The 23,813-nt window shown below is 41.2% G+C and overlaps 1 protein-coding gene across 3 annotated transcripts in view; it reads left to right on the plus strand.

The window, feature by feature from the left end:
- The first annotated feature begins 19,272 nt into the window (after nt 1-19,272).
- tmcc2 (transmembrane and coiled-coil domain family 2) overlaps nt 19,273-23,813 on the plus strand; it is a 127,855-nt gene continuing 123,314 nt past the window's right edge. Inside the window, exons 1-2 of one of the 3 annotated variants that reach the window (XM_052034855.1) lie at nt 19,273-19,363; nt 19,764-19,934. In XM_052034855.1, the coding sequence (XP_051890815.1) occupies nt 19,764-19,934 (171 nt within the window). In that variant the 5' untranslated portion in view covers nt 19,273-19,363. Of the gene's footprint in view, nt 19,935-23,813 lie in introns of all 3 variants that reach the window. The other 2 variants (XM_052034856.1, XR_007957896.1) reach the window with 2 other exon arrangements.

Genomic DNA, 23,813 nt, shown 5'->3' on the forward strand with positions numbered 1-23,813 from the left:
GCAGCAACACCTCCAGCATGATTATTCTCAACACTGGTGCCCCACAAACCTGCCTCCTCAGCCCTCTACTCTACTCCCTATACACTCACTACTGTGTGGCCAGATTCTGCTCTAATGCCACCTACAAGTTTGCAGATGATACCACCGTTGTAGGCCATATCTCAAACAGCAATGAGTCGGAGTACAGGAAGGAGATAGAGAGCTTAGTGGAATGGTGTCATGACAACCTTTCCCTCAATGTCAACAAAACATAAGAGCTGGTCATTGACTTCAGGAAAAGGGGCGGTGTACATGCACCTGTCTACATCAACGGTGCTGAGGTCAAGAGGGTTGAGACCAAGTTCCTCAGAGTGAACATCACCAATAGCCTGTCCTGGTCAAATCACGTAGATGCCACAGCCAAGAAAGCTCACCAGTGCCTCTACTTCCACAGGAGGCTAAAAAAATTAATTTTGTCCCCTTTGACACTCACCAACTTTTATTGATACACCATAGAAAGCATCCTATCTGGATGCATCACAGCTTGGTATGGCAACTGCTCTGCCCAGGACCGCAAGAAACTGCAAAGAGTTGTGGACACAGCCCAGCGCGTCACGGACACCAGCCTCCCCTTGTTTGACTCTGTCTTTACCTCTCGCTCTCTTGGTGAAGCAGCCAGCATAATCAAAGACCCCACCCACCTGGGTCATTCTCTCTTCCATCAGGTAGAAGATACAGGAGCCTGAGGGCATGTACTCAGCTTCTAGCAGCTTCTATACCACAGTGATAAGACTATTGAACAGTTCCCTTATAAGATGAGATGGACTCTTGACCTCACGATCTACCTTGTTTGACCTTGCACCTTATTGTCTCCCTGGAATGCACTTTCCTGTAGCTGTGACACTTTACTCTGTATTCTGTTATTGTTTTTACCCTGTACTACCTCAATGCACTCTGTACTACCTGAATGCACTGTGTAATGATTTGATCTGTATGAACAGCATGCAAGACAAGTTTTTCACTGTACCTTGGTACAAGTGACAATAATAAACCAATACCAATACCAAAGCTGTCAGCTACCCAAGCGCAATATGAGATGTTCTCCCAATTTGCGTGGGACCTCTCTGTAGCAATGGAGAAGGCTGCAGACAGACAGGTCGGGGTGGGAATGGGAAGGAGAACTGAAATGAATACAACTGGAAGCTCGAAGTGGCCATTGTGGACAGAGCATGTGTGCTCCATAAAACAGTTGCCTAGTTCTATGTTTGGTCTCACCAATGTACCACATTGCAAACACTGTAGAGCAGGTTGGAAGAGGTGCAGGTGAACTTCTGCCTCACCTGGAAGGGCTATTTGAGTCCTTGGATGGTCCGGAGTGGGGACGTGAAGGGACAAGTGTTACAGCTGCCGGAGAAAATGCTAGGGAATAGGGACAGGTGGTTGGGGAGGGATGAGTGGACCAGGGATTCACAGAGAGAGTGGTCCCTGCAGAAGGCAGAAATGTGGGGAGATTGGAAGATGTGACTGGTGGTGGGATCACATTGGAGCTCATGGAAATGGCAGAGGATGATGTGTTGGATGCAAAGGTTGGTGGAGTGAAAGGTGAGGACCAAAGCAGGCACGGTAGTGTAGCGGTTAGCATAACACTTTACAGCACCAGCGACCCGGGTTCAAATCCGGCCACTGTCTGTGAGGAGTTTGTACATTCTCCCCGTGTCTGCGTGGGTTTCCTCCGGGCGCTCTGGTTTCCTCCCACGTTCCAAAGATGTACAGGTTAGGAAGTTGTGGGCATGCTATGTTGGCGCCGGAAACATGACAACACTTGCTGGCTGCCCCAGGACACTATGCAAAAAGGTGTGTTTCGATGTACATGTGACTAATAAAGATACCTTATCTTATCTATTGCTGTTCTACCTGGGGAATGGAGGAAAGATCAGAGCAGATGTACAGAAAATGGAGGAAGTGCATGTGAGGGCTCCATCAACTATGGCTGAGGGGAAGCCTCCAGAAGGAGGAGGACATTTCAGAAGCTCTAGAGCACAAGGCACCATCTTGAGCACAGATGCAGTGGAGGCGTAGAAATTGAGAATAAAGGGATAAAACCCTTACAGGAGGTAGGGTGGGAAGAGGTATAGTCGAGGTAGCTGTGGGAGTCAATAGGTTGTCAGTGGCAAAATTGTCTCCTGAGATGGAGGCAGAGAGATCCCGAAAAGGAAGAGAAGTGTCAGAAGTGGTCCAGGTGAATTTGAGGGCAGGGTGGAAGTTGGTGGCAAAGGTGATGAAATTGAAGGGTGCTGCATGAGTGCAGGAGGCAGCACCGATGCAGTCGTCAATGTAACGGAGAAAGAACTTGGCTTGGGGTGGGGGGTGTGGTGGTGCTGGAATATTCTTAAAACAGGGCTGCTCCATGTAGCCAACAAAAGGACAGATGTAGCTGGGGCCCATGGCTCCACCTTTGATCTACAGAAAATGGGAGGAATTGAAAGAGAAGTTATTGAGGATGATATTTAACTGCTTCCAGTCCCCAAAGTAACATGGCCCAGCCATATTAACACCAGAGATCAGAAATCAAGTCCCCATCTTTTACTTATATGCAGTTCTGAAGCTCCCCATTTGAAAAATATTTACTTGTTAAAATTACTTTAGTACCTATCCCTTCCTCAGTTTTAACTAGCTTCATTCTTATGCTACCACCCATGGCTTGGAAGACAGCAGGTGGCCCAGATTGTCCAATTGCATTAAATAGACTTTGAATTCCCCTGAAACTGACAACTGGCCAAGTTCTCTGCTTGAAATTATTATTTTCAATAATATTTTAATTGGTAGACTGTCTTCAACACAATAACAGTAACAAAACCTATCACCAACAGAGAAAGGAGTAGCTCTTAACCAAGTTTGCCTCAAGTCTGCTTCTTGTTTTCCATGTGGTTATTTCACATTTCTGGCATTTACAATTTGTTTTCATTTTTACAGAGAACAAATACCTTTCTCAATTTGTATTGGTATTGGTACATTATTGTCACTTGTACCGAGGTACAGTGAAAAACGTGTCTTGCATGCTGATTATACAGGTCAGTTCATTACACAGTGCAGTTACACTGAGTTAGTACACAGTGCATTGAGGTAGTACAGGTAAAAACAATAACAGTACTAAGTGTCACAGCTACAGAGAAAGTGCAGTGCAACAACATGCAAGGTCACAACAAGGTAGATCGTGAGGTCATAGTCCATCTCATTGTATAAGGGAAGCTTTCACTAGTCTTATCACAGTGGGGTAGAAGCTGTCCTTAATTCTGGTGGTACGTGCCCTCAGGCTCCTGTATCTTCTACCCGATGGAAGAGGAGAGAAGAGAGAATGTCCCGGGTGGGTGGGGTCTTTGATTATGCTGGCTGCTTCACCAAGACAACGAGAGGTAAAGACAGAGTCCAAGGAGGGGGGGCTGGTGTCCGTGATGTGCTGGGCTGTGTCCACAACTCTCTGCAGTTTCTTGTGGTCCTGGGAGGAGCAGTTGCCGTACTAAGCCACGATACATCCAGACAGGATGCTTTCTATTTTAGGATACAAACTTGGAATTAGTAGCAGAGGTAGTTCACTTGACCCCTTTAGCTACTCAATATTATCATGGCTGATCTCGTTGTTACAACAACTCCTTATTCCCATCTAGCCTCAATAACCTTTCACTTCCTTGCTTATCAAGAATCTATCTACTTCTGCCCTAAAAAATTTTCAGTTCTGCTTCTACTGGCCTTCCAGGGAGAGAGTTCCAATGATCATGACCCTTTGAGAGAAAAAAAACTTTGCCTTGTCTCTGTCTTAATTCTTACTCTTCTTCACTCTCTGAGGTTTCACCATCCCGAACACTACCTTTCCCGAGCTTAAGGTGTTGCTCTGTAACCTCCTCGACCCTACAAAGTTTCAAAATCTGTATACGTCCAGCTCCAATTCCATGTAAAATGTTCATAACCTCCTCCAGATCTGCAACCCTCTGATACACGTTCAATCTTCACCATCCCTACCACAGTGAGAGATCTTAGTAACCTTCCCAGTCCTAAATTCCTATGACATCTCCTCCTTCTCTAAATTCTCTGAGATCTCTTCTTATCTTGATCTGCACTCTGAACAATCTCCTTCAACCTCTCCTTCTCCTGCCCACTCTCAAATCATCTGAGACATTTCTGAAAAATACTCTCTTTGACCAAGCTTCCAGTCAACCATTTCAATAGAGTGAAAGAAAGATTTCTATTTAAATAGCCCATTACACAATCTCAGAACACAGACAATGCTTTACAGCCAGGTGAATATTAATGGAAATATAAAAATATAGGAAAGGGCATGCCAAATTGCACACAAGCCCCCAACAAACAGAGATGTGATAATGACAAAAAAAATTGCTTTTGTGATGATGGCCAGACCACTGGGAATAACTCTGGCACTCTTCTTCAAAGTAATACCATGGATCCTTTACATCAACCGGAGACAGGTTTGGTTTAGTGTCTCAGTTTAAAGATGGTGCCTCCAACACTGGTGCACTCTATCAGCACTGCCCCAGAAAGCAAACCTGAGATTTTGTGCTCAGGACTCTGGAGTGGAAATTGAACCCCTAACCTTTCAAGTCAGAGGCAAGAAAGCTCCCTTATGAACCACTAATAATAAGCAGCAGATGTAAATCCCACTTTTTTTTACTCCCCCCACATTCTCATCAACTCCCCCAAGATTCTTCCACTCACCAACACACAAGGGGCATTTTGCAGCAGCCAATTTTGGGCCACTACTGTCTTTGGGATGTGGGAGGAAACCAAAGGACACGAAGGAAACCCACGCAGTCACAGGGAGAATGTGCAAGCTCCACACAGACAGTGCCCGAAGTCAGGATTGAATGCAGGTCTCTGGCACTGGGAGGCAGCAGCTCTACTGGTTGCACCATTGTGCCACTTTTCCAACCTTCCTGTTCACCTTCTCTCCAAACAGTTTGACTCAAGCATTCCTTTCAAGTGAGGACTCAGCTTACGTGCAATTCACACCACCCATGGAATGCCTCCCTCCCCTCCCCTCCCCTCCCTCCTACACTTAAAGAAGTCAAACATAGTTTTGGTGACTATTTTTGCTGAATAGCCTATTCTCTTTGCAAGTGTAATGCCATGCTCCCTATAGCTCACCACTAACTACCTTTCCCATTCTGATCTCTCAGACCTTGAACTTGTTGACTGTTTCAAAGAAGCTCAAAATAAGATTCAAGAACAGGACCTCATCTTTCTCCTGTGCAGCCTGCAATCCTCCCATCTGAGCAATGACAAATAAACTTTCAGGTGAAAGGCCATTGATCTGAAATGTTGTTTCTTTCTACATATGCTGCTGGACTAAGTATTATGAGTGAATTATATTTTTATTTAATACATTGCTTCTGTGTTTGTTTGGCATTACCAGCACTTACAGGATTTGCCTGCTTCTCGCAATTTTTTAAGGGGTAAACATTCTTTTCTTGAATACTGTCAAGGATGATCTATAAAAATACTGGAAAAATACTGTGTGGGTCTGCTGATAACAATGAAGTTACTGTATGTCCAAGTTTGACTAAAATGAATTACAGTAGTGGATTGAATTATACTATATTCATTGATTTCTCTATTTTAATTTTAATGTTTTAATTTAATCTTTAGTTGTTTTCATATTTTGGACATTTAATTTTTCAATATCCAAAATGATGAGGGGTTTTGACAGAGAAAAAAGGAAGTGTTTCTTAAGGCAGCAGGATGGATAATCAGAGGGCATAGATTTAAGAAAATTGACAAAAGAATCCAAAGGGAGATCAGTAGATTGTTTATTGAGTGAATTATGATCCAGAAAATATGGTCCTACTGGTAGAAAATCCAGACTTAGTAAAAGCCTGAAAGGCAAAGGATGGAAACTTGGAAAAGGAAAAGATGTAAAGCCTTTGGGAAAAGGCCGGGGGAAATGGGACTGATTTGATTTATGGTGTTTCAGTGGCAAATGGTTAGGTTACTGGACATGCAACCTCGTGGCATGGACAAGCAATCCAGTGAATGGAGTTCAACTCCTACTGCAGTGGCATTGGAAATCGAATTAATTAATTAATTAATTCTGGAATTTGAAAAAAAACTAGATTCTGCATGGTGACCAGCTGGTAAATTCTCAAACAAAAAAAAATGGTTTCCTCATGTCTTTTCGGGAAAGGGATTCTTCTGACTTTACTCCATGTGGCCAATATGTGACTCCAGATCTGAAGCAACTTGGTTAACTCTTAACTGTATTCCATGCTGGGCTTAGTAATCCACCGAACTGAAGGGCAATTCCAAAAGTACAATAAATGCTATTCTTGTCAATTATAAAAACAATTGCTTTTACGAAGAGCTGGCACAGGCTCAACAGCCTGAATGCCCTCCATCTGTGCTGCATGATTTTATGGTCCTTTGGCTGCATTTAAAGTTTGCACAGAAGAATGATGGAATTGCTAATAATGAAATACTTGAAAAGATCCCAGAGCTCCATACAATAAATGTAATTTAACTTATTCAGTTATCATGAAGCAGCAGTTCTGAAAATGACATTTCAGCTCCTTTACAGGAGAGGAAAGGAAGTAAATTAATCTTGGGACTGAATGAAGAGGAGCTCCATGGATTTTGTTTCAAAGTATAATTACAAGGGAAGGGAGATTGAAATGAATTAATTATTGAACACCTGTTCATTTTTTTTTGCTGAGTTTTTAAAAACTGAACAAATCCAATTAAAAATTGATTCATTCAGATGAGGGACCACAGAGAAACCAAATGTCCCTTGTAAGGCATCTTTTGACGATTAAAACCATCATATGAAACTGGTTCAAAATAGTGTCCTGTTGAAGTAAAGATAACAATGCCTTTAAATAATAAAATAATTTGTATTTGCACAGCACCTATATCGTAGTACAACGTCCCATGCAGTTACTGTTATTAAATAGAATTTGACTCTTCGAGTCATAGAGGAGGTATGAGGACAGGTGGCCAAAATAGTGATCGAAGAGGCAAATTTTAAGGGGAGAAGGATAGAAAGCAAAATGGTTTAGGGAGGGAATTTCCAGATGAGGTCACCGTAGTTGATGACACAACCATTTTTGAAGGAGCAAAGGGATGCACAAGAGACCAGAACTGACTACCAGCATATAAGGCTTTTCATATTTTTCATGAGAATGCAAGAGGCCTCTCAGCCTATTGAGCCATTGGCTCTCTGAGCAACCCCATCAATCCCAATTCTCTACTTATTTACTGGTAACCTGCTCTCTCTCTCTTTCTCTCTCTCTCCCTCTCTCTCTTTCTCTCTCTCTCCCTCTCTCTCTCTCTCTCTCTCTCTCTCACACACACACACACACACACACACACACACACACACACACACACACACACACACACACACACACACACACACACACACACACACACACACAAACTCCTCCTGATTTTTCCTGCCACTCACCTGCAGGGGAGGTAAGCTAAGTGGCCAACTAACCACTTTCCGGGATGTGGGAGGAAACCAGAGCAGGAAGAGGAAACACACACAATCACAGAGAAAACATGCAAACTCCACACAGACAGCATCCGAGATCAGGCTCAGACCTAGGTCACTGCAGCTGTGAGGCCGTGCCAGTATAGGAACATTTTAGCACCAAAAGTGAGGTCACAAGGGGTGAGAGTTTTAACACTGAGGTGCAGCTAGGATGAGAGTCAATGTACCATATTAAATGTAGCCTGTTCATTGTAGTACAACCCACATTGGGAAATGTTTGACCTACCATTAATTTAGTAAAAGCATTCCTCTTGATTTTCCAATTTTCTATTGTTGTCCTTGTATTAGATTATATTGTGGACTCATGCAGAATAACCTATCATGAGCAAGTCGAAGAGATGGGAGACCTTTTATTCATTCAATCTATGCTGAATTTAAACCTAGATCCCAGAGTCTACCCAACCAGTACTTAAGGCAATTTTTATAAATGAGTCCCATCTATTTGAAGCCAAACTAATGGAAAAAATGGAAATTAAAAAAAATCAGTAGAAAATGCAGCAAATACTCAGCTGGTTAGGCAGCCAGTTGAAAATTAAACCGAGAAAACATTTCAGGTTGATAACTTTTCTTCAAATCTGTACCATTGATTTCTTTCCAGAGAAATGTGCACAATATGATCATATCTCATCATGGCCCCCTGTTAGATTTGCCACAGAAATGTGGCTATGGTTTACTGGCATAAGTTCTCAAAGCACTATTCGTAGAAGAATAGGGCACTTCCTCCCATGTCTTCATCAGTATTTATCCTTCAATCATCCTTACCAATGAAAGAAATGCTTTCCATTCACATTCTTGTTGCTGGATGTGGTGGATTGCTGTGCACAAATTACCCTCCTTGTTTCCTAAAGCAGTGACTAAAATCTTTGAGATAAACTTTATTGTGGTAAACAAATATCCTGAGCCTTTGAAATGATCTTTAAACATCAGTCTTCATTATCCATTCTGCAAGACAGCCAAGTTCAAATCCCAGAATAATAGTCCGTGGAAGAGAATTCAACAAATGATCATGAAATTGTCTGAGTTGTTCTCAGAAACTTGGCTGGTTCACTGATGGTTTTCAGAGAAGGAAATGAATCACCCTCAGAGAAAGGACACTGTCTTCCTTACCTGATCTGGTCCACTTTATGCAGCTCAACTTTCAATATCTTGAGAACAATAAACACAAAAGAACATAGATATATTGCTTGTAACTCCTCAGATTAAAGTAGAAAATGAGATAGGTAGCAAATCATGGAGCTTCCATCTATGATTTATGCTCCTGTTGAATCTCAGTTAGTTTAGCACTGAAAGTGGCCATTCAGTCTATCACATATTTTCTTGCACTTTCGAAAAGTATTCCAGTTCATCCTTTCCCCATTTCTCTGGAATCTTTTTTTTCTCCTTTTACAATTTATCTGATTCCATTTCGAAAGTTGCTGTTGAATCTTTGGTCTATAAATGCCATTCACTCATTTGGACATTTCACAAATTGCCTTTAAACTGTGCACGAGTTATCAATCCTTTGCCCATTTGAAACAGTTTTGCTTTATCTACTCTGAGTGAACTCTTCATTACTTTCTTTGCTCTTTCAAATTTCTTTGGTGTCTTCTCTAATGTAAAATGAACAACCCCAGCACACCATTCTATCCATATGTCTGTACTCCTTCATGCATGAAACCATTTAAGAGCTTTTTTCTGTATCATCTCCAAAGCCTTCACATTCTTCCAAGAATATGTTTCCCAAAATTGGACTCAATATTCCACTTGAGCTTAAATAGGTTTAACTTAATTTTTTGAATTAGACTCTGCATTTCACTTATAAAGCCCATGGGCTATGATGCTTTATCCTCTACTTTATTAGCCTGCCCTGCTACAACGACAAAATCCCTGTTCTTTCACCCGCTTAGAAGTGTATCATTTGCCCTTTATTGTCCCTGCTTATTCCTCCAACCAAAAATGTATCAAGTTTTGGATCTACCCATGATCACATTTCTCTTACTCCATCCGAAGATCTATGCTCAATGCCATGTGTCAGCACATGCATATGCTCTGGATCTCTCTCTGCAACACACTACCTAATTCTATTTCAAAGCTGTGCTGGTCTGCAGTTCCACTTTATCTTTCCCCCTATTTTTTGCTGCAACAGAAGACTTTTTCCTTCTTTCAGATGCCACCTCATCCCAATGTATCAATTCACATTTTCTGTAATAAATTTTATTTGCTCGTTCTAGCATACTGTCTATATCCTCCTTGTGTAGTCAAGTACTTTCTCTCTGCTTGCTTACCATACATCTTTTGTGTCATCTGCAAATTTCACCATTTATCTCCTACCCTGCCTCCATCTCACCCCTGGCATTTAAATAGCCTGTCAAAGCTCATTAAAGAGATTGACAAATGTGGAAAAAGCTTTTAGACAGGATAACCTGCTGAACCGAGTTTGAGTAGGTGCCTTTGGGAAAGGAAACATTGTGTAAATAGGATGCATTGATAACAAAATACCTCTTGAGAAGTACAATTCCAATTGAAATGAACAACAAAACACTCGAATAAATTACACAGACTCTCAGGATAAAGCAGTAAGGCAGGAAAGCAAATTAACCCACCAGAATATACCACAAAATTGTATGACATTACCCCACCGGCATGTGAAACATTCCAACTGAAAGGTTATTTTAATCCTTTCTGTGGCTATATTGGTGAAATCCCACGAGATATTAAATTAATTTATCCTCAGAGACTATTCAAATAAACTCGCTCATGGTTCTTTCACCCTATTTATGCAAAAATAAATCCATCACTCCCAGCTGCAGAGTTTGTGCTCTCTCTTTTCTGCTTGTTACATGTACTTATTACTTCACTGAACAATTCAGAGCAAATATACCTGTTTATTTGACACCATTGATATAGTAGTTTTGTATTTTCACTTCCATTTTAATTATTGCATTATTTAAATTATATGATTAAGGTGATTTCCAAAGCATATCCATTAAAAGAAAGTATATACAGTACATACCTTAAAAAAGAATACAGGCTTCAGAAAGTCACAGAGGATACCACCAGTATGGTGGGAGAAATGAAGGATTTCAGTTAAGTGGAGAGACTGGGACAATTATTATGACTTTTCTTAGAGGAGATAAGTGCAAAGAGGGTTTGATAGAGGTGTTCAAAATTACAAAGGAGTTTGACACAGTAAATAAGGAGGAGCAGCTCCCAGTGTTAGAGAGCTCGATAACCAGAAGATGCACGGTTAAGATAATTGACAAAACGAAAGACTGGCATTTATACAGATTTCTCCACAGCCACATGACGTCCCAAATTATTTTTTTCTTTTGATGTGTGGTCACTCTTGTAATCTATGGAATATGGTAGCCAATTCAGCAGAGCAAACTCCCCTAAATAGTAATATGATATCCATAAGGTAATATGAATCAGTGGATAGCATTCTTGCCTCTGAGTTAGAAGGTTTCGAGTTCATCCCATTGCAGGGAAATAGAGAACAAAATCACACACTGTTAGGTCACAGAGGTTCAGCCAGCCATCCAGTACATATGGCCTTTCAATCCCATCTACCTGCTTCTACCCCATATCTTGAGATCTTTCACATCAACCTGTCATGGCAGGCAAGGCCTCTTCATAATTGTCATTGGAAAGGTGCCACTCCTGATGGCGCAGTGCTCTCTCAGTGCTGCCTGCATGTATCTGGTCTGAGGCTTAAACCCATAGGCATCAGACTCAGAGATAAAAGGACAAACCACTAAATTGTGGCTGACATGGATAGTTTTTGATGGCAGAGTGCAGTGATTAAGGGACACAGATATAAGGCAATTGTCAAAAAGAACCTCGGGTGACATGAGGAATATTTGTTTTTACATAGCGAGTCGCTATGATCTGGCATGCAATGCCTTTAAGTGATGGGAGAAGCAGAATTAAATGTAACCTTCAAAAGAGAGTTAGATAAATATTTGAAGGGAAACATATGCATGGCCAAGGGGAAAAAGTTGGATAGCTCTTTCACAGCATAGATTTAGTGGGCTAAATGATTGGTAAAATGGTAAATTGGTTTACTATTGTCTCATTTACCGAGGTACAGTGAAAAACTTTGTTTTGCGTGCCATCCATATATGTCAATGAGGTAGTCCAAGGGAAAAACAATAACAGAATGCAGAATATCGTGTTACAATTACAGAGAAAGTGCAGTGCAGGCAGACAATAAGGTGCAAGGCCATGACAAGGTCCATTCAATAGTCTTATAACAGTGGGATAGAAGCTGTCCTAGAGCTTGGTGGTATGTGCTTTCAGGTTTTTGTATCTTCTGCCTGATGGGAGGGGGGAAAAGAGAGAATGTCCTGAGTGGGAGGGATTTTGATTATGTCGGCTACTTTGCCAAGGTAGTGAGAAGTGTAGACATAGTCTCATTCTCTGTGATAGAAATGTATGATTCCATGCCTAGTAGCATCAAAGAGAACTGGTTCACACAGAGCAACCACCTAACTCCAAAGTAAATCACACTGCAGTATTCCTGAACAATTCTTATCCTGTTAGGAAGGAAACAGCAGGGTTTCCATTCCTTATCTTTATCCAGTGAGTCTGACTGGAATTTTTCTATGTGTGAAATGTTGGCAGAGAAAAGGATCCTGCTTGGATGTGACGTCCCTCTCAGTAAGATAGCCAGTACACTGTAAATATCCAGGCTCATAAATGAATAATGGCCCCTGGTACAAGGAGCCAGAGAGTTGCAACAATGGCATCATTTGAAACAGTTGCAAGTCCTTGTGGACCACAGGTGGAAGCATTCTTTCTCCTCAACAAAATGAAATCAACCAGTTATATTTGCCTTTTAAAAAAACATTTGATCCCAGTTTGAATCTTAGATCAAGTACTTCTGCCTTTGCCTATTTCCACCCACATAACAGGGCTCATCTCAGACCCTTGGTTTAGCTCATCTGCTGCTGAAATCCTCATCCATGTCTTTGTTATATCTGGACTTTACTGCAAGTCACTTCTGTTGCAAGGAAAGTTACAGCAAGTGTAGGGAAAACCAAAATACAGCACAGTCACCAAAGTTTTATGAAAGGGAAAGTGTATTTGATAAATGTGTAAGATTTCTTTGAGGATGTGATTGACTGAGAAAATAAAGGAAGACCAGTAGATGTAGTGTATTCGGATTTCCAAAAGGCAATCATGAGGTGCCACGTAAAAGGTAAGCGTTCATGGTGTTAGGTGTAATTTATTAGCACCTAACTGAGGATTGCTCAGTAACAGAATACAGAGTGTTGGGACCACGATGACATTTTCAGGTTGGCGAGCTCTAGCCACTGTGGTGCTGCAGTGATCAGTGTTGGTGTTAGGTGTAATTTATTAGCACCTAACTGAGGATTGCTCAGTAACAGAATACAGAGTGTTGGGACCACGATGACATTTTCAGGTTGGCGAGCTCTAGCCACTGTGGTGCTGCAGTGATCAGTGTTGGGGTCTCAACTATTTACAACTTTGGTGCTGGCTTATTTGCGTAGGCCAAGTATATTGTCATGATGGGGCAGAAATTTAGCAGATGGAATCATATGTGAGGAATTGCAATGTTATCCATCTTGTTATGAAACATAGAAAAACAGAATATTGTTTAAATGGTGAGAGACTATAAGATGATACAGTACAGAACGTTCTGTTTGTCCTTTCCTTCTGAAGAACAGAAAGTTAACATTCAGGTGCAACAAATGATTCGGAGGTAACTGAAATGTTAACCTTCATTGCAAGGTGGATGAAGTACTTCATCTGCACAGGGTGCTGGTGAGACCACACCTGGTGCACAGTTTGGTCTTACTTAAGGAGGGATATACTTCCTTGGGGAAAGAGAGTAAACATACCACTTTCTGGCAGTGTGTTGGTACCCTTTCACTTGCAGCCTAAACCACTGGTTGGGAACTAAGCACAAAGGAGAGCTGAGTGAGTCAGTGTCTCCCTGGAAGTACATACCATTGCCATGGACAAAACCTTTCTTTTGCCTTATGTGATGACACATGGAAACTGGGTTCCTTATGGCCCCAGTCTTGGGAAAGAGGAAGAGGCAGGTATGCAGTGCAAAGGTCCACTGGCATGTGAGCATGCCATGGCACTCATGAACCAAACCCCTATCACGGTGGTTTGTAGGTATTATGAAAAAGAAGAAGGCTAGGAGGTAAACCTGACCAAAAAAAAATTTGGCATGGATTCCAAAGGTGGACTGATGCCTGGCTAGGTCATTCTTCCAATTACTCCTGCTGTCCAGCTGGGTCAATCTTCCAGTAATGCTTGTAACCAAGCTGCTGCCAGATATTGTGCTCTACATTTCTTTGGATTCAATCAGAGAGGTCAAAAGGGGGAATCTAATGAATAGGCAGCCCAGGCTTGCTCTCTCAAGAGAATGATCCAGTTGCTGTGCAGAGCATTTACTTGGAGCAAATGTGACCATGACTACCATGCAAGATTGAGGTTCCTGAGGACCCCAGATGATATTCAACATGAAGCTGAGGAAGTATTGTTGCTGGAAGCATGGCTATCAAGAGGAAGATGTGCATCAAAGGCAAGTTAGAAAATGTTTGGTAGGTTGATTTCTAGAATGAATGGGTTGTCTTATGTGGAATGATTAAACAGATTGGTCACTGGAGTTCAGAAGAATGAGAATTGTTCTTATTGAAACAATTAAGATTCTGAGGTTATGACAGGGTAGAGAGAATATTTCCATTGTGGATGAACCTAACACAAGAGGAAACATACTGAGGTTTCAGAATAAGGAGCCATCAACGTAAGACAGAGATGAGGGGGAATTTCTCCTCTCAAGAGGGTTGTGAAACTTTGTAAGTCTTTATCTGAGAATTGTGGAGAGAGAATGATTAAATATATTCAAGAATGAGATAAATTGTTGAACTGTGAGGAGTCCACAGTAATGGGGAATAGGCAGGAAAATGTACTGGCCTATCACTGCTCTCTCTGTAAACCGAAGGTCGTCCAGAACTCTGCTGCCTGTGTCCAAGTCTGATTTATTCATTTTCCCTCCTCACTGACCTACATTATCTTCCAGTCAGGCAATATCTCAATTGGTTTTCAAATCCCTTAATGTCCTTGTCACTTCCCATCTGTATTCCTTCAAGGATCTCTGCACTCATTGACTTCTTGCACAGCTCTGATATTAACTGGTCCAACAAATCTTATCAGCTGCCTGGGTCCAAACCTCTGGAATTCCATGCTCAACCTAAGATGTTCTGCTTTTGGTATTGTGTCTGCTGTGATTCCGCTGGTAATATTTACACCTCTCAGTTAAAGGTCCGCATTGAAGTCCCATTCCACAGACTTACGCACAAAATCCTAGACCAATTTTCCAGTGCAGTACAGAGAGAATGTAGCATTACCTTTTATTTGAGATATTAAATTGAGATTTGGCCTGGTCTCTGAGGTGGACAATTTTGAAGAAGAGCAGCGAAACTGCCTTTGCAGTCCTGACTAATACTGATACCTCAAACAACCTTTCAGTGTGGAGGAACAGAGAATCCATGTCCATAGATCCCTCAAGGTTGCCACGCAGGTCGATAGGGTCGTTAAGGAGGCGTATGGAGTGTTGGCCTTCAATAGACGGGATATTGAGTTCAAGAGCCGTGAGGTAATGTCGCAGCTCTGTAGAACTCTGGTCAGACCACACTTGGAGTATTGTGTTCAGTTCTGGTCGCCTCATTATAGGAAGGATGTGGAAGCTTTAGAGAGGGTGCGGAGAAGATTTACCAGGATGTTGCCTGGATTGGAGAGCATGTCTTATGAGGATAGGTTGAGTGAGGTAGGGCTTTTCTCTTTGGAGAGAAGGAGGATGAGAGGTGACTTGATAGAGGTGTACAAGATGATAAGAGGCATAGATCGAGTGGACAGTCAGAGACTTTTTCCCAGTGTGACAATGGCTAACACGAGGGGGCATAACTTTAAGGTGATTGGAGGAAGGTATAAGGGGGATGTCAGGGGTAAGTTTTTTACACAGCGAGTGGTGGGTGTGTGGAACACACTACCTGTAGATGTTGTGGGGGCAGATATATTAGGGACATTTAAGAGACTCTTAGATAGACACATGAATGATAGAAAAATAGGGGGATATGTGGGAGGGAAGGGTTAGATAGATCTTAGAGCAGGATAAAATGTCGGCACAACATTGTGGGCCAAAGGGCCTGTATTGTGCTGTAGTGTTCTATGTTCTAGAAAGAGATTACTTGGCCACTATCATATTACTCATTCTGGCAGCTTTCTGTGCACTAACTGGCTGTTGTTGACCATATTTCAAAACTAATTGTAAGGCAAGAACACAAGTACAGGTTCCCCCCTTCTTCTGAATGCCAGCACATATGTACGAACAAGTGTTTGAGAGACCGGCAGGATGGATTTGCTGGCTGCTTGGTTGGGTCGGGGGGCGGGGTGGGGTGGGGTGCTGCAGGTGACTCTTCTTGACACTAGCTGGAATTTTGCCACATCGAACCCAAGAGGAATACATTCTAGTTAACACATTGATGTGTATTTTACAAATCTTATCCTTATCAAGAGATACGCTGTCTGGGCCAGCAACAGTATTCTTTTTAAAACTGTCAATAGCATTTAGTACCTTGTCAGCAGTAAAACCTTCAAAAAGAATATCATTATTAGCCTGCGATAGGCTCAGGCTAAATTTGTTAATATCAGCTTTGTTATTAAGAACGGCAAAATGAGATTTAAAATCCTTTTCCAGGCTCTCTTCCTATGGGACGACCCACCTCTGCAGGCATCTTCTGCCATGTGGGAACTTGGTTTGCGGCCACATTTCCTACGCGAACTATTTGGGTTACGAACAGTTTTCAGGAATAAAACCGGAGGACCTGTCAATAGGAGCAGGAGTAGGCTGCCTGACCTCTCTGCCCTGGGCATCAATTCCTATTCTGTACCAGTATCCTCAATTCCTCGATCTTTCAATAATGTATCTATCTCTTTAAATACCTCCAGTGATCTCGCCTCCACAACCCTTTGGTGAAGAGAATTCCAGGGATTTGTGCTGAAAAGGGTGCAGAGGAGATTCACTTCGATGTTGCCTAGATTGGAGGACTTTAGTTACAAGGAGAGCTTGAATAGGCTGGGTTTATTTTCCCTGGAGCAAAGGAGGCTGAGGGGTGACTTGATAGAGGTATATAAAATTATATGAGGCATGGATGCAGTAGGTAGAATCCTTTCCCCATGTATATGTGTCAAAGAGGTCATAGGTTTAAGGTGAGAAGCATGAATTGTAAAGGGGATCTGAAGGGGAAAGTTTTTCACACAGAGAGTGGTTGAGATCTGGAATGCCTTGTCGAGGAGGTGGTGGAGGCAGATACAATCACTATAGTCAGAGGTACTTGAATAGACAAAGCATAAAAGGATAGGGATCTAATGCGGGCAAGTGGGATGAATGTAGATGGACAAAACAGGTGGCATGATGTGGCAGGACAAAGGGCCCATTTCTGTGCTGTATAACTCTGTGACTCATTGACTCTATGATAACTAAAATAAAAACAGAAGGGTTGTAAATATTCATTAAGTCAGGCAGTGTCTGGGGGATAGAGAAACTGAGCTGACATTTTAAGTTGACGACCTTTTATTTGAATGAAGAAAAGTTAGAAAACAAGCACATATTCATTTGCAGAGAAGGGTGAGGTATGGAGAGAACAAAAGATGTGATGGGGAGAGAACAAGAGAGATGTGATGCAAATGATGCTTATCCTGCCTGAAGGAGAGTGGTGAAGGCTTGGTAAATGTTCTGCTTGGAGGAAATGTAAATGGAAGGAGATGATTGAGGACAGAGACGAGAGAGAGAGAGAGAGAAAAATGAAAAAAAGCCCAGAAGTCTGAAATAAAAACAGCAAATATTTGAAATACTCAGCAGGTCAGGCAGCATCTGTGGAAAGAAAAACCGAATTAATATTTCAGGCCTGAGACTATTGGTCAGAATTGTGGTGGGGGAGGGGCAGGAAAGGGAGGTAATGCTGGAGTTGTGAGATAAAGAATGCTGCATCCACTAGGTATCGAGCCCATTCTGATACAAACTGGGAAGGCTTGTTATCTGAATTCAGAACATGACAACTGTAACTACAAGTCAGAAGATCACATGTTATTTTTTTAACGAACATTGGATTTTTCTGGAACTGTGCAAAAGGCCAAAGATAGAAAGGTCAGAAAAGCGGTGAAATGGAGAATTAAAGTGTACCACTTCATCACAACTCACTCTGGCCTTTTACAGTGTGAGCTCAAGAAATGGCATTTGATCTTTGCAGCTGTTTGGACTCAACACTGAATTCAACAGTTTCAGATAATCAGCCCTTCTGGTTTGTGTCTGGGTATCTGCAACACTTTCTTTCATTTCAGATCTCCAGCAACTGCAATTCTCCATATCACCCACTTTGAGCTTTGCTTTGTTTTCTCTCTCTCCTCCACCTTCATTCACCTCCTTTTATTTAGATTTCCTCCAGCCAAATTGTTTGCTTTTAACAAGCCTTCAGCACCTTCTCTCAGCCACCAGCACCACTATGATTTAAGACACCTTTCTTTGCAACTTAAAATATGTTGGATTTCTGACTTATCCTAGTTTTGATGAAGGAACACTGACCGAAAATACTTACTCTGTTTCTCTCTCCACAAATGCAACCTGACTTGTTGAGCATTTCTAGCACTTTGTGTTTACACACTTCAAAAATACTTCTGCTGTCTATAAAGTACTTTGGGATGTGCTTAAATGGTATTATATAAATGCAAATCAAGGAACTGCAGATGCTGGAAATCTAAAATAAAAACAGGACATTGATGAAATTCTACCTGAAAACATTAACACTGATTCTCCTTCCATGGTTTCTGCCTGATTTGATGAGTGCTTCCAGCATTTTGTGTTTTATTTTATAGTCTGTAAAAGCATGCCTTGGTTTTATTTGCCTTCCCATCTTTCTTTGTGGCACAGTGTCAAATTTTTGGAGGGCTTGAATTTTTCTACTTTAACATTAGAAACCAAGGAAACACCACTGAAAACCTACTTGAAAAACAATCTTTGTTTTCACTGACAAAACTCTGCACTGCCCATAAAGGTCAACCATGCAAAATTTGCATTTTCATTCATTTTTCTTCAAGAACACCACATGCAGCTTTCAATATGCACACACAGGAAATGGAATGATCTTATTTACTTATGTGATGCATGGAGCAATGGTTTGATGGTGGTAATTTTAATGTAAGTATGACTTTGATTAAGTATATGTTGTTATTATTGCCAATGTCAATTTAGTTGCCCTTGATAGGGATCAAAAGTGCAGACATCTCTTGTTTCATGTCCACAAATGACAAAAAGAAAACCTCTTTTGCTGAAAATTAATGAAAATCGTTAAAGCACTTTGGAATTAAAGCAAAAATAAAAAAAGCTCCAATATTGTCCTTGTGGAGATTTTGCTGATGTAAAGATGCACTAGCAATAGCACTGAACTACCTGATCCATGCAGAGGAGCTCTAACAGGGAGAGGAACAAGCCTGCTGCCTATCCATCCATACCATTCACACCCACTTCAGCTGCAACCGAACTTGAATGTGGCCCCACAAGTCCCGCCCCCACCTGCTCATGCGGCTCCGGCTGCCCATTGGCCAAGACCCCACTCCATTATCCACAGCCGTCACTTCCGGCTCGTCCGGGAAGGTTTGGTTGGAGGCGCAAAAAAGGGGGCGGGGCTTGCTTTCATGTCACCCACCACCGCCCCCCTCCCTTTGACAAGGCTGGTTGTCTGAGTGAGGCAGCGGCTTCGTCCGGAGCTTCGGTGATGGCGGTTAAAAAAAAGATGCTGCAGCTCTTTGTCGGCGGTGATTTGAATCTTCGGGCTTTGTAGATTCATTGAGTGAACTGTTGTGCATTGTAATGCGCATGGGGCGATTTTAAGGAGGGGTTGGGGTTGATGTGAAGAGGTGGTGTCGCCATGAGAGAATACAAATTTTATCTCTAAGTCATAATATAAATATCTATTTAGGATGTTTTGCTGTAAACGTCAACGGCTTATGGGAAGGGACCAGTGGAAGGGCACATTTTTAAGCCACTGGTAATACATCCTGTTCAGGGTTTTCTTGATCATCTCTTGGGGTTGGTGACAGAAAATTACACAGGAAGATCCCAGCCACTACCAGCACCTCTCAACCCCAGCCCCCTCTCCCCCATCCTACTACTCCCCCCTCCCCACCCCCCCAGCACTCTCCCTCTTTGTTGCAGATGAAGCGGTGTAAGTCTGATGAGCTGCCCCTGGATGAGGAGCATGGGGTGAAGGCAGCAGCTGGTGCTGATGCTGCGATTCGACAGCAGGGTGATGCTGCTCCTTCAGAGGCTGGCTGCCCCTTGCTCTCCCTGCCTCCATCCCGCAACAGCAAAACTCAAGATTTGAAGGTATGGTCAACTGCTGCTTCTTCCTTCTGAAAAGCATAATGTACAGTGACACTGTACAGATGAAAGAAATGGTCTCCAACCTGAAATGTTGATTCTGTTTCTCTTCCCACAGGTGCAGCCTGATCTGCTGAATATTTCCAGCATTTTCTGTTTTTGTTCTAGATTTCCAGCATCTTTAGGTTTTGTTTTGATTTTTTGGCTTATTGCCCTTGTTGGCTCCAAACGTTATCTAATGATATTCATGGATCGTTAAAAGTGTCTTATGAAAGCAAGTGGTTGCTTTAAAACTTTTGTATCTACTTGACTTTATAAACTTTAAATAAGGCAAATATCTCGGCAATGCTTAACGGGTCAGGCCGCACTTGTGGAAAGAGAAACAGTTAATCTTTCAGGTATAGGATGGTCCAGGATCTAAAATGTTAACTATTTCCTTTTCTATGTGTTCTGTCTAATCTGATGTTTCCAGCATTTTGTATTTTTATTTCAGATTTCCAGCTTTTTTTTGATTTTCATTGACTTTTACCGTACTGGTTTTAATGAGGTTGCTGTTGAATTACAGCATGTGGTTTGGTGTGGTGGTGGGGAAATTACACATCAACTAGTTTTAAGGTGAAGAAAGGAAATGTTGCTTTGTTATCAGATTAACATCTTTTTAAAACAAGATGTTGTTAACTTACAAAGGATGGATTGTAATGTGTTGTCTTGTGCCCAATTTTATATCAGTCAGCAGGTGGGGAACACTGTATACATCACTGATCGTTGTGATCTGCCCAAATTTTTGTTATTTAATATCCACTTTTTTGAATGGTTTGTATTTCAAATGATTAATAAGTTAGTGACTGAGCTTCAAAGTTCATTTTTGGAATGGAAATACATGGTCAAGTTCGATATGGTGGATTTAAACAATTAGTATTAATGGGGTTGGGGATAGCTACTGATAGCAGCAGGCTGTGTGCAATTTATTGAAATTAATTTTGAAAATTTCTTGTCTGAAGTATCATTCTTTGTTTGAAGTGGTGAGTATGGTAATGTATGCTGTTGCTTAATTCCAGCTGAGCAGTTGTATGGGTGGGGCAATTCGCCATTGCCTCTCTGCCAGCAGAATGAAAAATCAAGCTAGGGTTTACAGTATTATGCAGAAAATCCTGTTGGGAAGTTGATTCAAGGGTATTGGCTGAGGATAGTCAGTCCAAACTCCGATGTACAATCAGAGAGATTATGTACTCTTACTTTCTTAACTCACATTGTAAAAGATGGACAGTGAGGTTAATTATCAAATTAAAAGCATAATCCCTAGAAAAGAGCTATCAACGGAAAATGTTTGCAAATCAAAGAATTGAGTCAAATTTTTCTTCTTTTCTGGAATGTAGTTTACTTTTCTTTGAACTGTAAAACAGTTTAAAATCTTAACCTATTATTGTATTTGCCTAAATATATTGGTCACATTTCAATTTTGTGGTTCATGACATTTTTTGAACCTTTCAATTTTATTACTCCTCTGCAATTCACCAGTGGCCATTCAATTTACTCTAGTTATTGCCCCCTTGTGCTGATAGTATTCATTAATAGCCCTGTGTTGCTGTTTTTATATAAATGGAGGTTAGTGCAGCATATCACTTGAGCTTGATGCTGTTATTTATGTGAAGGGGGATTGATAACAGTAATATAATGCAAGACATGTAAGCCATGTTTTAAATTTACATGCGTAATACGTACTAGTTTTATATTGCGGTGTTCCAAATCATCCTCACCTTGGTTTTGAAGCAGGGAGAAACAATTGGCTTATAGATTTAAGGGTTGCATCTGAACATTGAAAAATTGCAGATGTTGCCCTCCTTTATAAAAGTGGTATGGGGATAAACCAAATATGACAGACCAATTAAACTAGTGGTGGGAAAAGTTAGAAAGATAATAATCAGAAACGGAATTGACTATCACTTGGACGTTTCTGGATTGATTAATGAAAGCCAGGATTGATTTGTTAAATTTATGTCAAACAAACTCGATAGTCTTTTTGATGACGTTACAGAGCGTTGATGATGGAAATGTGGTGTTTTTGTGCATGTGAATTTCCAAAAGGTGTTTGATAAGGGGCACAAGATGACTTTATCATCCAGATTGAAGACCATGAAATAAAAAGATCTGTAAGCAGCCTGGACAGAAAATTTGCTTAAGCATCAGGAAACAGAGTAAAAGATTGGTCAGTGAAGCAGAGCGAAGTAGTGTCCCCAGGGGTTGACACTAACACCATTGTTTTCTTAATATATATTAATGATTTGGACTTGGGTTTTCAGGGCACAATTTCCATGTTTTTAGATGATACCAAATCTGGAGACATAGTAAACTGTGAGAAGGATGGTAACAGAATTAAAGGAGATATAGGCAGCCTCGTAGAATGGGCCATTAACTGGCGGGTGAAAATTGTGCTTTCCAGTTTAGACTGCTTTTTCCTCATCATTTAAATGGTTTGAGTGATGAGAAAAAGCCAGTCTCAACTGGAAAGCATAATTTTAAAAGGACACAGTGGAGGGATCTGAGGGTATATGTGCATAGTTTGTTCCAAGTGGCAGAGCAAGGTCAAAAAACGGAGCACTAAGGATCCTGGGCTTTGTAGATAGAAGGCTAGCACACGAGAGTAAGGAAGGCATAATGAATCTTTATAAAACATTGATTCACCCACAACTGGAGTAGAGTGTCCAATTCTGAGTGCTGCATTTAGGCACGATTTTAAGACTTGGATGAAGTATGGAAGTGACTTGGCAAAATGATTCCAGGTGCGAGTTATATGGATAGATTGGAGAAATTGGTGTTGTTCTCCTACAACACAGGAGGTTGAAAGGAGAAGTGATAAAAGTATTTAAAATTGTGAAGAGTTTGGGTAAATTGGATAGATAGAAACTGTTTCCATTGGCAGAGTGATCAAGAACTAGGGTGCAGGCGATTGGCCGAAGAGTCAAAAGTGATATGCTACAAAAATATTTTACACATAGAGTGGGGAAGGTCTGGATTGTAGTGGAGTTAGATTTGATTGTAGTGTATAAAAGGGAGTTGGATATGTAACTGAAAGAAAATAATTTTTAATGCTCAGGGGAATGGGATGAACTGGATTGTGCTTACATAGACATGGTGCAGACTTGATTGGCTGAATTACATTCATGACCCTCTGTTTTCCATTATTTGGCCAATTTTGTATCCATGCTGTGAATATCCTTCTTATACCATGGGCTTCAACTTTGCTGATGAGCCTGCACCTATCAAAAGCCTTCCAGTAGTTCATGTACACTCCTTTGACTGCATTCCCTCAGTTGACTCTCTATTACCTCATCAAAAAATTCTATCGAATTAGTTAAAAAGGGTTTTCCAAAACAAATCTGTACTTTCTTGACTTAATCCACTTTCCTTCTGTTTTACTCAAAAATTGTCCACCAGCAAGGCTAAACTGACTGGCTTGCAGTAGCTGGGCATATTCTTGCTCTTATTTGGATAAGCGAATAACATTTGTTGCTCTCTAGTCCTTTGGTAACATCCTTCCATCCAAAGACCTGGAGAATTATGAATAGATTGCCTTTAGCTCAGAGCAGCACACAAGTGTCTGTTTTGTAGTTTATTTCATTGTTGTTCCTCCAACTGTGATGGTCTTCATGCATTTGTCTGATTTAAGGATAGATTTTTGGTCTGATTCAAACTCTAATTTCTGTGTTTAATTTTGTCCTTGGTTTATATCTCACCTCCCTACTACACCACCAAGCCCCTGAAATTTTGCAGAGAGGGTGAACCACCAGCTCCAAAATCAATCAATGAATCAGGCATGCACTACGTGGATTGGTTCACTTAATAGGATTTTACAAGGAAGACATGTTCTAAATTTAAGACAATTGT

The sequence above is a fragment of the Pristis pectinata genome, chromosome 20 (assembly GCF_009764475.1).
Source record: "Pristis pectinata isolate sPriPec2 chromosome 20, sPriPec2.1.pri, whole genome shotgun sequence".
NCBI classification, from domain to species: Eukaryota; Metazoa; Chordata; class Chondrichthyes; order Rhinopristiformes; family Pristidae; genus Pristis; species Pristis pectinata.